At 39.3% G+C, this 15,822-nt stretch overlaps 1 protein-coding gene across 5 annotated transcripts in view; it reads right to left on the bottom strand.

Moving 5' to 3' along the window:
* FXR1 (FMR1 autosomal homolog 1) overlaps positions 1 to 13,201 on the bottom strand; it is an 816,075-nt gene extending 802,874 nt beyond the window's left edge. For 3 of the 5 annotated variants that reach the window (XM_086674797.1, XM_086674798.1, XM_086674800.1), the window contains exon 1: positions 13,058 to 13,200. In XM_086674797.1, the coding sequence (XP_086530923.1) occupies positions 13,058 to 13,108 (51 nt within the window). In that variant the 5' untranslated portion in view covers positions 13,109 to 13,200. Of the gene's footprint in view, positions 1 to 13,057 lie in introns of all 5 variants that reach the window. The other 2 variants (XM_086674796.1, XM_086674799.1) reach the window with 2 other exon arrangements.
* Between the last annotated feature and the right edge of the window lie 2,621 nt (positions 13,202 to 15,822).

Genomic DNA, 15,822 nt, shown 5'->3' with positions numbered 1-15,822 from the left:
CACAGTATTTCTCAACCAGGGTATTAAGAGAATACATACAATCCATTCACTAAGCATTACCATGTGTGATGAACTTCTCTCCCACGCATCTAGAATGGTACAAGCTATGCACTAACCTCGGAAAAATTAAAGAAAATAGTGCTTCTATATAATTCAGATGAGAAACTCTATCAGATTATAACTGACTTAGATAATAGGTTCCCAAATACAGGTCATCATCATTGCCTAAGTAATTTTTTATGTCTCAATTTTTAAGCTGAAGGAATCAAAGCTTCTTAAATCAAGGTATTCCCACGCACTCAAAGGTGTGCCAGAAGTACTTAAAACTACTCCTCTCCCTAAAAAAATACCATCTAAAAACCTTCCTCCCAGTGCTTTTATGTCAAGTAATAGTTCACATTTAAACATTTTATGTTTCTGGACTATATATTCAGGTAACAGATATAAAAAGACATCATTAAGGAAGGGGGAAAACATTCTTGCTAAAAAGACTAGAGTGCAATGGTTTCACTGTTTTGGGTTTGTTTTTTTAAGATTTTTTTATTTCTAAGTAATCTCTACACCCAACATGGGACCTGAACTCACGACCCTGAGACCAAGAGTCCTATGCTCTTCCAACTGAGCCAGCCAGGTGCCCCCAGTGCTTTTGCTGTTAAAGACTGGGTCGCAGATACACTACTTACTATGTGATTGGTAAAACAAGAGGGCCCAGGGCAGTAAGGTAAGGATAAGACTCCTAGGTGGCTGCATTTTTGCCAAAAACATGTCACACATCCTCCTTCAAGGACTCTTTACGGTCTTCCCAGAGCACTCCAGAAGACTTTCTGCAGTAATTCTCAGGATGTTCTATCAACCCTGAATGAGACCCAGCTCTCCTGGATGCTGGACATCTTCCTCATAATTCCCACACATGCAAAAACAAAACAAAAAACCTTTAAAACAACAGATGATTTTTTAATACATGGTACTAACACATTTGCCTATGAATATTCAAACATAAGTCTTATAATTAAGATAAAATAAATGAAAACACCACAAAAGAATTTAGGAAATTATATGTATAAACATGACACAGGCTGTGTTTAGCCAGGACTAGAAACTCTGGTTTCTGTCGAGGAAAAAAATAGTTCAGTATGTAAAACATAAAACTTCTCTACAACCCAGAGATACCAAAAAGTCAACAAGAATTAAATGAGAAGGGGACACTCTTAATAAATGAATCCTAAGAGATCTCAAAAAGTGACAAAAGGCACAACAGGAATATGGGCAAACATCGAACAATTTACAGAAAAGCAGATCCAAATGGCCAACAAAACATTAAAATTCTCACACAGAAACCTGCAAATCAAAGTTCCGATATGATAATCCTTTAGGTCCAACAGAGACTGGCCAAAATTAAAGATTATAGAACCAATTTTCTGGCAAGGATGTAATGAAAAGCATTTACATTTACTGACGGAGGAAATACAAAGGGTCAAGCCCTGTGGCAAGTAATGTTAACATTTATTAAAGTTAAAAAAGCTCTCTTCCACCAAGCTATCCCATTCTTTGAAACTTATCCAATGGGAACATGTGGAGTAGCAAAAATGTGAGAACAAAGTGAGTGTCTATTAACTGGGGAATGGCTGGATTTCATAATTCTTGCCATGGAACATTATATGACCATTTAAAAATAAATTACACTCCAAGTGAAAACAGCCAAAATAGATTATCATACTTACATAGAGCAATACTAAAAAAAAAAAAAAAAAAAAAAAAAAACAAAAACAAAAAAAAAACACCTACATTCGTGTATGGATATTTATTTATCTATGCACCATTATAGGAGTAGAGAAAAATCTAGTACGATACACTCCGGTTATGCTACCTAAAATGGACTGTGAATGAGAGGAGATTAAGTGGCAAATGGAAGCAAGGAAAAAAACTTAAAGCAAGTTCATGAATACTTAATGCATGGGTGTATAATTATACATATGTATATGTACATGTATACATATGTATAAATATTCTTTAAAGAGTTGAAACATATCTTAAAAACACTTTGTCAACCAGCACTTTTTCCATACAGCACATTTATACACCTTTTTAATTTTTCCATCTCTAGAGATCTCAATTCTGCATTCTAATTAACAAACTAGTTTGATGCTTACAACACCTAAAAGATCTGAATTGTAATTTGATTCCAGTATCAGGCACAACCATTCAAGACTGATACTGCAATCAAATTTAACTTCAAACAGTATTTTTTTTGAAGGGGCGCCGGGGTGACTCATTTGGTTAAGTGCCCGACTTCAGCTCAGGTCATAACCTCACAGTTCGAGGGTTCAAGCCCCACATCAGGCTCTGTGCTGACAGCTGAGAGCCTGGAGCCTGCTTCAGATTCTGTGTCTCCCTCTCTCTCTGCCCCTCCCCGGCTCTCACTCTCTCTCAAAATTAAACATAAAAAAAATGTTTGTTTTTTTTTAAACCTACATAACTAAATCTAGAAATGGACATCATTTCAAATCAATGGACACATGTTCCACAGAAAAAAGTCTGCAAATTTACTAAATACGTTATACATTAAATTATTGGATAATGGGGTAAATTTTACCATGGAAAAAATCATTTCAGGTAAACCTCCAGCATTCCTTAGTATTGAGCACTTAAGAGTTCTGAATTAAAAAAAAAAAAAAAAAAAAGAAAGAAAATGACGATGAGGCACCTGGGTGGCTCAATGACTTTGGCTCAGGTTGCAATCTCGTGGTTTCTGAGTTCGAGCCCCGTGTTGGGTTCTGTGCTGACAGCTTGGAGCCTGGAGCCTGCTTTGGATTCTGTGTCTCCCTCTCTACCTGCCCATCCTCTATTCATGCTCTGTCTCCCTCTCTCAAAAATAAACATTAAAAAAAAATAATAATAAAAAAAATAAATCTTAAAAAAAATCAAAATAAATTTTAAAAAATGACAATATGAGAATTTCCTAAGGATGCATAAATACCTACTAATGCTTATATACCACAATGTTCTTGGATTGTTAATTTCACAAATTTATAATACCCAACAGTTCTCCTTGAAAATGGAATTACTTGAGGCACCTGGGTGGCTCAGTTAAGCATCCGACTTCGGCTCAGGTCATGATCTCATGATTTGTGAGTTCCAGTCCAGCACCGGGCTCTGTGCTGACAGCTCAGAGCCTGCAGCCTGCATCGGATTCTGTGTCTCCTCTCTCTGCCCCTCCCCAACTTGGGCTCTGTCTCTCTAGGTCTCTCAAAAAATAAATAAATGAAAAAAAAAAAAAAGAAAAGAAAATGGAATCACTTACTGGTTCCACATGGCCACCCAAAACTATTGTGACCTTTCCAGTTGCAAAGAGTTGAAGTTCCCTATAGTTCTATGTATCCATAAAATTCAGTGATAACATCAGAACTCAACAAGGATCAATATGTAAGCCTTAAAAAAGTTTAATATTCGGGGTGCCTGGATGGCTCAGTCGGTTGAGCGTCCGACTTCGTCCCGGGTCACGATCTCGCAGTCCCTGAGTTCGAGCCCCGCGTCGGGCTCTGGGCTGATGGCTCAGAGCCTGGAGCCTGCTTCCGATTCTGTCTCCCTCTCTCTCTGCCCCTCCCCCGTTCATGCTCTGTCTCTCTGTCTCAAAAATAAATAAACGTTAAGAAAAAAAAGTTTAATATTCAAGTAATCTCTACACCCAACATGGGGCTTTAACTCAAGACCCTGATAACAAGAATTGCATGCTCTTCAAAGCTAACCAGATGCCTCCCCCCCCCAAAAAATTTTAAGTTGAATGAATCAAAATCAGAAATGATGAAGTCAATTTTGTGTATATGCTATTATATTGCCTAAGTTTAAAAACAAATCAAAGAATGTCTTGAAGCCAAGAATGACTGAACCACTTGTTCATTCAACAAACACATAAGGAAGGTCTACTATGTACTAAATACACATTCTCAAGTCACTGGAAAATTTAAGACTTGGAAATATCCTACCACCTGAAAAACTATAAAAGCAAAAGGTTACAAAACGGGAAAGAAAGAAGAAAAGTTTTACTATTATTAATTAGCTAATGTTAAGAAAGGTGGAGATACAGAAGCCTGAGAGAAATTCTTGACCCTGAAGAGATCACAAGGAATGCATGTGCTTCTGCCAACAATAACTACAAACTTCATAAATTATTACTGGGGGAGACTGCTACTCATTCTCCCAAAAAGGCTAAGCAAAAAATGCTGGCGCTTAAAGGAGACAAGTTAAAACAACTGATAATTAACTGAGATTTAATGTTGGCCAAATTTTGCCACAGCTTTCAGCATCTTTTAATATAAGGACAAATAAAATAATTCTACATTTTTAAAATTTTTTTTTAATGTTTATTTATTTTTGAGACAGAGAGAGAGAGTGCAAGCAGGGGAGGGACAGAGAAGGAGGGAGACAAAGAATCTGAAGCAGGCTCCAGGTTCTGAGCTATCAGAACAGAGCCAGAGGTGGGGCTTGAACCCATGAACCATGAGTTCATGACCTGAGCTGAAGTTGGAGGCTTAACCTACTGAGCCACCCAGGCGCCCCAAAGAATTGTACATTTAAATATACACATTCAGACCCCTAAGAATTGTACATTTAAATATACACATTCAGATCAACAAAGCAACCCTTTGTGTTGCTTCATTTTGTTTTGCTCAAGGTATTTAAGACTTGGTACTAGGAAATTTAACAGGGCTATCAAAAATCTCTTATTATTGCCTAAACATCCACCAAAGAATGTTCTAAAGCCTTTTAATATTCAACACTATGTGGCCAGATTACCCAAAGGTGCCACGTCATAAGAAAATTTGAATGTGAATAAGAAAATGTGAATAGTAAGTTTCATGCAGTTGGCCCTTGAACAACCAAGAGATAGGGGTACCCACCATGTGTATTATCTGATTCCCCCAAACTTAATACTAATAGACTATTGACCAGAAGCCTTACCAATTAGTCTATTAACACGTTTTATGTTATATATACTCTTGTTACAGTAAAGCTAGAGAAAAATGTTAAGAAAATCACAACAAAAATATTTACATATGTAAGTGGACACACATAGTTCAAACCCATGTTGTTAAAAGGTCAGCTTTATATGCATATAGGAAGCATTTCAAATATTTCCCAAGATACTTCATACAAGGAATAATGTAAAGCCAGGAGAGGAAAGTATATTTAAATAACTGTCTAGCATAAATTATAATCTGAGGCAAATATCTAAAGATTCTAGTAACCATACTAAAGTTAAAAAAAAAAAAAAAAAACGGGCAAAATTAACTTCAAATTTACCCCAATATATCCAAAATACTATTTTAACATGTAATCAAGATTCTAAAATTGTGATGTCCTACCTTTTTTTCATACTAACTCTTTGAAATTCAATACAGATTTTACAATTAAAGCACATCTCAATTCGCACTAACATACTTCAGCCCTGTGGCTTATGGCTATCATATTGGAAAGAAATTTTTGTAATGTGAAGGCACAGATCAAATAATTTCTCCAGCCTCTCAATTAGTTCCAGACTCCAACTGTATTAATATGTATTAATAGCTTTTTAGTAACTGTATCTAATTAATGATAGTTTCTTAAGCTATATATTTGTACTTTTAAAAAAATCACACTGAGGCAGAAAAGAAAGGCCCTGGCAGGCCAACAGGCTCAAAGAAGATGAAGAGAAAGAAAATGAAGATGAAGAGGAAAAAAAAAGAATAACTGGCTATCCTGTAATGATGTGTGTAGAGTGGGTGTGTACTCAGCCGACTGTTCTAAGAATGTGAACTCAAGTGCAGCTCAATAAAAGCTGTACAGATTGTTATACAGCTGATAACATTCTTTGTAGAGAAAATATTTTTTAAAATGCAGGTTGTAGCTTTTTGAAGGGCTACTACAGTTAGATTTTTAAAGCTCCTGATGGTGAATGTTTCTAATTTATTAACTTGTGTACTGTAGCACAGCAAACTTGTAGAAATTAGCATCCATAGTAAATTCTGGGGTTTTTTTTTAATGTTACATTTTGGGTTTTTTTAATGTGTGATAAAATTATGTGTATTTTTAAAAATCACACTTTAATGAAGTCTGAAAGACCAGTGGGAACCATGAATCAGTCTATTAATTTTATGGACCTGGATTCACTTGGTCTCATTTCCTCAGGTGTTGATAACATCTCCCCTTCACTGTGATTGAGAAGACTAAATGAAATAAGTTCATGAAAAGTACCTGTGCAGTCTGATGGATAGCCTGAGTGCCAATAAACAGTAGCTTTGTTAGGAGCTAAATGAGACCTAAATGAACCTAGCAGAGACCACTTGATAAACTGTTAAATCTAACTGCCTAATACTGCAGATGAAAGAAAGAAAAAAGGTCTTACAACCACCTAGTACAAGAAGTGGAGTCACTCATGGAACAAATATTGCTCTTCTCACTATTTAAAAAAAGAGGGCAGCTCCTGGGTGGCTCAGTAGGTTAAGCATCCAACTCTTGATTTAGGCTCAGGTCACAAGCTCCCGGTTGGTGAAGAGATCTAGTCCCACACTGAGCTCTGCACTGGCAGTGTGGAGGCTGCTTGAGGTTCTTTCTACCCCCCCCCCCCCCCGCCCTTCCCCCACTGGAGTTCTTTCTCTCAAAATAAACATACATTTAAAAAATGGGGGGGGGGGGGGGCACACCTGGGTGGTCTCTGACTTCAGCCCAGGTCACTATCTCAAGGTTTGTGAGTTCAAGCTCATCAGGCTCCACACTGACAGTGTGGAGCCTACTTGGGATTCTCTCTCAACCCCCCTGCCCCTCCCTCACTTGTGCGCTAGCACACTCTGAGATCTCAAGATAAACTTAAAAAAAAAAAAAAAAGCTAGTTTGGGACACCTGGCTGGCTCCATCAGAAGAGCATGGTGATCTCAGGATCAGGAGTTTGAGCCCAACAATAGGTGTAAAGACTGCTTAAAAAAAAAATAGTAAAATTTTTTTTAAATGAGCCACATGGGTGGCTCAGTTGGTTGATATCTGACTCTTGATTTGGGCTCAGATCTTATGTCCTGGGGTCGTGGGATCAAACTCCACGTGGGGCTCCAAGCTGAGCATGGAGCCTGCTTGGGATGTTCTCTCTCCCTTTCTGCCCCCTCCCCCCCACCCATGCACACACACTCTAAAATAAAAAACGTAAAAATTTTAAAAAGCTAGTTTGCTACATCCTTAACACTGTGGTAAAACCTCACTTCTCGAATTATCAAGTGTCTGCCTTGTCTAATTAAAATACATTATAAGCTCACTACCCTGAGATTTCCTTTGAAGATCCTCTAATATCACACTAAACTAGGCACCGGAAGTGAGAAGCCCTAGATTTAAATCTCTTTTCGGCTACAGTGTAGTCTTGGACAAAGTTATGGGTTATTGTCAGTTTCCTAATATATAAAATGGGAATAAAAACACATGCCTCATGGAGCCTATGAGACAAAAAAAAAAAAAAATCAGAAAATACCTATAAGCTTCATAGACTATCCAGCAAATAACAGGCACTTATAGTAAACTATTATTTAAAATAACCCACACAAGAATCTGATGTTACAGAAAATGTACAGGTGCATGAAAACATGGAAAAGAATATGTTTTCTCTTAATACATAAAGCCAAGGCCTTGATGATTTATCTCTAGGTAGATAAAATTTTTTCATTTTTTGCTTTTCTGTTTTCAGGTTTTTTATACTTACATGCTACTTTTTTTATGTTTATTTTTGAGAGAGAGAGAGGGAGGGAGGGAGAGACACACAGGAAGAGAGAGAAAGGGAAAGAATCCCAAGCCGACTCTGCGCTGTCCAAGCAGAGATCCACTCAGGGCTCAAACTCACAACAGGGAGATCATGACCTGAGCTGAAATCAAGAGTCAGCCACTTAACCAGCTGAGCCACCAAGGCACCCCTACATACTGCTTTTATCAAAACTTTACAGACAGCATTTAAGTTTAATTTTTAAAAATTAAGTGGCCTTTCCAGTTAAATCTTAGTTCTTTTACGTTTTTTTTTTTTTTTTTTTTTTTTTTCAACGTTTTATTTATTTTTGGGACAGAGAGAGACAGAGCATGAACGGGGGAGGGGCAGAGAGAGAGGGAGACACAGAATCGGAAACAGGCTCCAGGCTCTGAGCCATCAGCCCAGAGCCTGACGCGGGGCTCGAACTCACGGACCGCGAGATCGTGACCTGGCTGAAGTCGGACGCTTAACCGACTGCGCCACCCAGGCGCCCCAGTTCTTTTACGTTTTAATAAAAAGACTTTTTTTTTTTTTTTTAACATTTATCTATGAGACAGGGAGAGACAGAGCATGAATGGGGGAGGGTCAGAGAGAGAGGGAGACATAGAATCTGAAACAGGCTCCAGGCTCTGAGCTGTCAGCACAGAGCCCAATGCGGGGCTCGAACCCACAGACCGTAAGATCATGACCTGAGCCGAAGTCGGACACTTAAACCAACTGAGCCACCCAGGCGCCCCTAAAAAGACATTTTAAAACATTGAAAACAACTAGGACAATCTTTGGAATTTCCACATCTGTGTAGATACCCCATTTGTACATGTATTAAATTTAATAATTAAAAAAAAGTACAACTAAAAATCTTTAAAATATCTGGAAATGTAGGGTTTTAATTTAACACAGTTTCCCTAATATTAATCAGCCACCAGGAAGCCTGAGTGGCTCAGTGGGTTAGCATGTGACTCTTGATTGACTTCAACTCAAGTCATGATCTCAGTTTGTGAGACTGAGCCCCAAACTGGGCTCTGTGCTGTCAGCACAGAGCTTGCTTGGGATGCGCTCTCTCCCCCTCTCCCTCAAATATAAATGAACTTCAAAAAAAAAAAAAAAAAAAAGAAAGAAAAAAAGAAAAAAAGTAGCCACCATCTTTTCCCAAATTATTAATCTGCACAAAGAAATCAATATGCTAAACTAACTTTGAAAGATCAGTACACTCCCAGAAAACTCCTTTACTAAAGTTCTATAGGTTTTACAACATTTATTAATGTTAATAAACCTATTGCCTAATTTACTCTCTCAAACTTCATTTTAATATTAAGGTAAAGTAATGGGAAATTTTGGAAACACTGCATTGCTTTGAAATTTGTAGTCAAGGAATCCCTGGGTGGCTCAGTCCGTTGAGCGACTGACTCTTGGTTTTGGCTCAGGTCATATCTCGAGGATCACGAGTTTGGGCCCTGCATCAGGCTCAGTGTTGACAGTGGGGAGCCTGCTTGGGATTCTCTCTCTCCCTCTCTTCTGCCCCTCCCCACCGCTCTCAAAATAAATAAATTTACAATTAAAAAACAAAATGAAATTTGGAGTCAAATTACTGAAAGTAATTCTTTTACAAAGAAGGCCTGAAATTTCATTCTGCCATCTTAGAGATTACATATTTGCTTGGAACACCATGGAAACTTTCCTTTACATCAGCTAGGAATTGAGGGGTTACTTTCAACTTCCATTTAAATGATATTCTGCCCATGGCTATGCAAGTTGCAATGCAATTACAAAGCCCATTTATATAATAAATCAGTTAAAAAGCATTTTAATGACTCCAAATGGGCATAAGGTTTTTTTTTTGGATGGTAATGGAAATGTTCTAAAGTAAGGTTGTGATAAGGTTTACACAACTCTATAAATACGCTAACAATCATAAAATGTAAATTCTATCTTAAATATTTTTTTAGAAAAGCTCCTTAAATGGCCAGTAGTATAAACCCTAAGATGTCTCTAGGTAGAAAAGGCTATAAACACAAATTTTTATATAAAATTATATCCCCTATCAGGTACTTAATTAACATATCTCCCATTAATGTATCAAGATTTTTATCTCTTTAACAACTATAGATCCACTTGTTTAAAAAAAAAAAAGGCAAGATGCAAACATATTACGTGTTTTGTTTTTTGGAGTTTTTACCGAAGAAAAAAACGATCCTAATTTTAGGTCACATCTTCAGCTTTTCACTGATTCCAATTAACTTGTAAAATGCAGTTTCAGTTCCACCAAAAAATTTTTAATAAAGGTCTACAGAACACTGCCTCAAGGAATGGTGACACTGGCTACTAAACCCAGGACTCTGAAATTCTTCTACTGAGATTTACAACATTTACAGCTGTGTGTGTATATGGGGGCAAGGGAAAAAAAGGAGGAAAATCAGAATCACCTGCACATTGAAAAAGAAAAAAAAACAACACTACGAAACAATAAACTAAAATGTTAACAGTTGTTATCCCAAGGCAACTTTTGTTTTCAAAATGCCCTCACTGACCACTATTATTGTTTAAATTAAGAAATTTTACTTAAAATTAAACTGCTGCTATGCTAAATATAAGAAACCAGACTCAAAATACTAATCAGCATAGTGTATGAATCTATTTATAGGACATTCTGGAAAAGGCAAAACTATGAGGACAGGAAAACCCCCTTGGATCTGAGGGTGAGAAGACAGGATGATTACAAAAAGGCATAAGGAAGACTGGGGGGCACAGTGGAACTCTTCTTTCTCTTCAATGTTGATGGTAGTTACACAACATTTTACCAAAGCTCATGTAATTGTGTACCAGAATAGGTGAATTTTACCACATGCAAATTAACCTAAAAACTCATATACTTAAAAATACTAAATTGCTTGTGCCATAAATCAATTTTTCCCCAAGTAGGCAATTCTGTGGATTAAAAAAATTGGGAATCTGAACTACTTCAGACCCTTCATTTTACACAAAAGAAAACGGACTCAAGATTTATTCAAGAGTCCACTGGCAGATAATGGTAAACTGAAGTAGAGACCTAGAATTCCCATCTATTTAACTTCAAATCCAGGGCTCCTTCCACTTCACCATTCCCACTCTTTTCAGAGTTCTAAAGATCTCAGTTTCCACAAAGTACAAGTGGATTATGACAGGACATAAAATTCTGTATGTTCAAGTGCAATTATTTTGGTACAATGTGGCTAGGATCTTTCCCAACCTCTGCAAAAGAACCACCTTTATTTATGAAATAAAAATAAGTAATGGACTCAAAGTCTAAGTAGAATCAAGTAGATTTGTAGAGTATGAGTAAGAATCCACAATACTTTAGAGTTCCAAAATGGGAATATTGTGAATTTAATTTTTAAAAAACTATGAAAAACTCAAGACTGTAAAAAACAATCTTTAAAGTTTTAGTAAACTGATGACCTTACATAATGAATCTTACAAAATAAAAATAAGAAATGAAAAACAGTTTATTTAGCAACCAACACAATACTTTGGCTAAACAAGAAATGTTCTACCATCTACATGCTGTGAAATGATTTAAGACAAAAAATCTTTTTTCTATTTTTCAATTTGCCAAGAGGAAAGAAAAGTATACCTCCATTACACAATTGTATCACCAAAGAGTAGGAATCTGAAACTTTTCCGGGCGGCGGGGGGGGGCAAAAAACGATGAACCTTACCTACCCTTAACAGAAGTATGGCAAGCCCATTCTTTGTGCACTGTGTCACAACTGTATTGTATCTAGGGTCTGAGAAGGCAACCACTAGATTTCAATAACAGAAGTCAATGAAATATCTACTCAAATTTCACTTGGGTCTTGTCTAACACCAAGTTTTAAATCTTAACTGCTAATACATCTAGTCAAGCAAAAAGACTCCTTTCCACCAGGCAGTCAGTTTCCACTTCATGTTGACCACCTAAGGCTACTTAAACTTGTAAAAAGCTTAGGGAGATCCTTTAGACGCCAACTGCGATTCCCCACCATGCTATTACCACGTGACAGTTAAACCAAATCCACACAGCTTATCAGTAAACTACAAAAGGAAAACAACGCTGAAATAGGAAATTACGACCATCAAGTAAAACATAATCCTGTGGGATGAAAGGTACGCCGAAATGAAACCCTGGGAGAATGCATTCTGCGTACGCACAATACTCCTGTTTTAGGAGAAGGCCCTTCATAAAAATAGCCAGGACTCTCAAACATTTGAGATCCTGGCTTAGTGAGATTGACTGACAGACAACAGCTGGGGAGATTTTGTATTGATCTCAAAACACTGTGGTGGTATACTTTGGGAGAAAGAATCGGGACAAGGGACCTTTATATTGGCAAAACTAAATTGTAAGGATTTCATTTTCAGTTATGTGACCCCTGCACTGGAAGCCCCCACTAAATTCCTCTACTCTCGAATTCCTCTTCTGTTTTCCAGCCCGATCCCGTAATAATGCATCTCCCAGTGCAAACAAACAAAAAACCTCGTGGGGAAGAAAAAAAATCAACACTTCTTTCCAAAAACACTGGGCAATATAAAGAAACTAGTCACCTCCCCACCCGTCTCCCTTATCGATTTCATTTTTTAAATCTTGCTTTAAAGCCTATAACTCTAACCTTTTCTTCCGTAATAGAGGGGCTAAGGCGCCGCCCAAATTCCCAGGCCGCAAAAATATTTCAACCCGCCACATTAAAAGGTTTTCCTGTTTTCCCTTCGATCCTAACCCTCAATTCGGTACCCGCTTCCCAATCAGACACTAAAGTTTATTAGCCCAAAACCCTAAAACAAAGGTGAATTCTTAAGATTCCGCGACGCACCCCCCCCCCCCCTCAAAGGGGTGGGGAGGGGTCGGAGCAGCGGGCCGACGCGCTCCCGCTCGGCTCAGTCCGAGGGGCGGGGGAGCTGCTGTGACCACACAATCCCACCACCTCCTTTCACGACTCCCCAACCTCCCGGCGCTCAGGCCTACTCCCGGGAAGCTCCCCGCCGCCGAGCAGCGACTGGGCTTCTCTTCACCGGCCCGCCAAGAACTGCACTAGCATCCAAGAAGAAGGTCCATAAGTAGAAAAACACAAGAGGTGTCCGACGTGTTGTTTCAAAACATAACGGAGCCCGGGCCCCCGAGACCGTTAAACCGCGGGTGGAGGGGGGAGAAGCGAGGAAACCAGGAGCCTCGGGCTTCGGCCTGGCCGTCCTTTTCGACCCCAAAGCTCACTCTCCAGGACCACCAGCATTCTCCCAAACCTGACTTAACCCCCACAACACCCGACAAAGCGGCAAAAGGGTCGGTACCTTGTAGAAAGCCCCGTTGGAGCCACGAACCTCCACCGTCAGCTCCGCCATGTTGGAACCGCAAAGGCCGCTGGGAAGAGATTCTAGAAACTTTCCAACCAGAGGGGAGGAGGGGGGAGGGGCGTAAAGGAGGCGGGGGGAGGGGCGGGGAAAACACGGCGGGGACTGGGATCCCCCGCCCCACACCCCTGGGGTCTCACAGCAACGACCCCGACTCTCCCAGTGAGATCCCTCGCTTTCTTACATCACTCGTCCTGGGCTCCGCCCGCCGCCGCCCACGCCCCCGTTCGCCTCCCGACACAATCGCCCGACCTTTGCTGACCCGCCCCTATGTCCCCGCCTTCCAGTGCCCGCGGCTTGCCCGCTCCGGCCAGTGGGTGCCTCCAGCTGCCCAGGCGTGAGCTTTCCTGACGCCGCCTGCCCCACGCATCTGCTTTCCTTGGGGCTCGGGCATTCTGCCCTAAACTTCTTGCAAGTGCTGGTAGCCCTGGAGTAGCTTCCTCACCTACGGAAGGGCAACTTTGGGGGCTCCAATTGTCCACTGGCACAACTTTTGGGCTGAGCAGGGAGCATAAAAATGTACCTATGTTCTCCGAATTCTTTCACCTCACTCGTTTTTATTTAAGTCGGATGGCCCTCCCTTGACTCAAATTCCGCAGTTCCACACCTCCTGACAGTTCGCCTGAATCCTCCCTCCACCTGTTAACGTTTCAAATGCTTAAATGTCAAGCTAAAGCTGTTAGTTTTGGGTCAGAAGTGTGTACAACCTGCAGCAGAGTTTAGGTTAGTACCCATTGTTATAAGTAGGCGGAGAAACTTAGTTCTGAGCGGGAGACCATGTTTTCCCCTTCCACAAATCCTGCAAACTTCCACGAAAAGGATCAAAGCAGAATCATCTTGTATGGCTTTCTACCAAGCATTATGACGGAGATATTTTGAGTATCTATTTTAACCATACTAAAAAATTTTCCCCTAGCAAGGCCGTTGGAAAAAATATTAGGACTCTTTTATGTGTGTGTCTTATTAGCATTCTGACAGAAAAAAATTCTTTAAAAAGGGTGCTTTGCTGACACTGTATTCTCAAAGAAACGCCCATGGGCCCAGCCTTTCTAGGACAGGGGGTCTTAAATGTACATAACCTTTCATCGGCGCATCTACATCTCCAAATGTTCAGAAGGAAAACAATATATAAGTGTTCAGTATTGTTTGCACTGTACAAAATGACCTTTTTACAATGTTCATTATGGTGAGGACACTGTAATTAAACTGAATTCATCAATGGGTAATGGCCACCATTTATTAAGGGCTTCATCTGCCCAACACTTTTTAATATCATCCTATTATGATCCTTCAAATTACAATGCCCTAGTTTGCTTTTTATTCCAACAGCTTTACTGAGATATAATTCACATACCATACATTTCATCCATTTACAGTGTCCCATTCAATGGATTTTAGTACATTCACAGAGTTGTGCAATTATCACCACAATCCATTTTACAGCATTTTCATCCCTCCAAAAAGAATCTCTGTACCTGTAGGCAATCACCCCCCTATTTCACACAAGTCCCAGACACTATGCAATCTCTAACTTTCTGTCTATAGATTTTCTTAATCTAGACGTTTTGTATAAATGGAATCATATAGTACATGGTCTTTTATGACTGAGTTCTTTCAGTTAGCCTATATAGTGTTTTCAAGTTGCATCCATGTTGTAGCATCCATGTATCACTATTCATTCCTTTTTACTGTCAAGTATACCATTGTATGGATATACAACATCATTTTATTAATTCATCCATCCTTTGATAGACATTTGAGTTGTTTACATTGTTTTGTCTATTAGGAAAAAATGTTGCAATGAAGATTCCTGTACAAGTTATTGTATAGATGTATGTATCCATTAATATATGTAGAATTGAAATTGCTGATCATATTGATACCAGCAGGCCAGGTTGAAGGACCCCGAGGGGGTCCCACAGGACCAGCCAAAAGGGTCCTTGACTTGACATAGGATGGAAATCAAATGTAAGCCAGCAGGATGTGAGAGCAGTTTACTGAAGATATAGAGAGAGCAACTGACAGAGTGAGTATCCAGGAAACTCAGAAAGGAAAGGAGGGAGTCCCATCTTTGTTTGGGGAGAGAGTGCTGGAGGGGTTATTGAGAATGGAGTTCTGATCTACATGTCCTGTTGAGAATGGAGTTCTGATCTACATCTCCTCTCAGAGTAAGCAGGTGTCATTCCTTGGAGCCAGGGGGTCTTGGTGTTGAGATGTCTAGCTCTAGGAGTCTGGAATGTGCATTATGGTAGCTTCTTCTGGTCATTCTTACCTGGTCTTTAGATGTAATTTACTCTGGAGAACTATGCACTGTTTTCTTCTACTTCTCAGTGTGAATGACTTTGGGTAGGGCTGCAAAAATTCCATTTGGAGACAAACTAAAGCATTCCATATTATCTGAACTTTGAAGAATAAAAGTTGGTCCTCTTCAGGACTTGCATGCTAAAAACATGTGAGTTTGCCCCCACCCCCGACCCGTTGCCGCTAACACTTTACTACTCCTGCTAGGTAGACCTATGATTTCCATTAAGCAATTGAGATTCACAGCAAAGACATTTATCTAAGATCACACAAGTTCTAAGTAGCAGACTAGGATTGAAGTCCTCCCTTTTCCATTTCCAAATCCCCATCAGTGACCCTGTTTATTATATTCATAATGAAATATTACACAAAGTTTAGAATTTTGAATAGATCTATTTTCATCA

Source organism: Puma concolor, chromosome C2, assembly GCF_028749965.1.
Source record: "Puma concolor isolate L17-30 chromosome C2, mPumCon1.1.hap2, whole genome shotgun sequence".
NCBI classification, from domain to species: Eukaryota; Metazoa; Chordata; class Mammalia; order Carnivora; family Felidae; genus Puma; species Puma concolor.
This window is presented reverse-complemented; position numbering and strand designations above follow the sequence as displayed.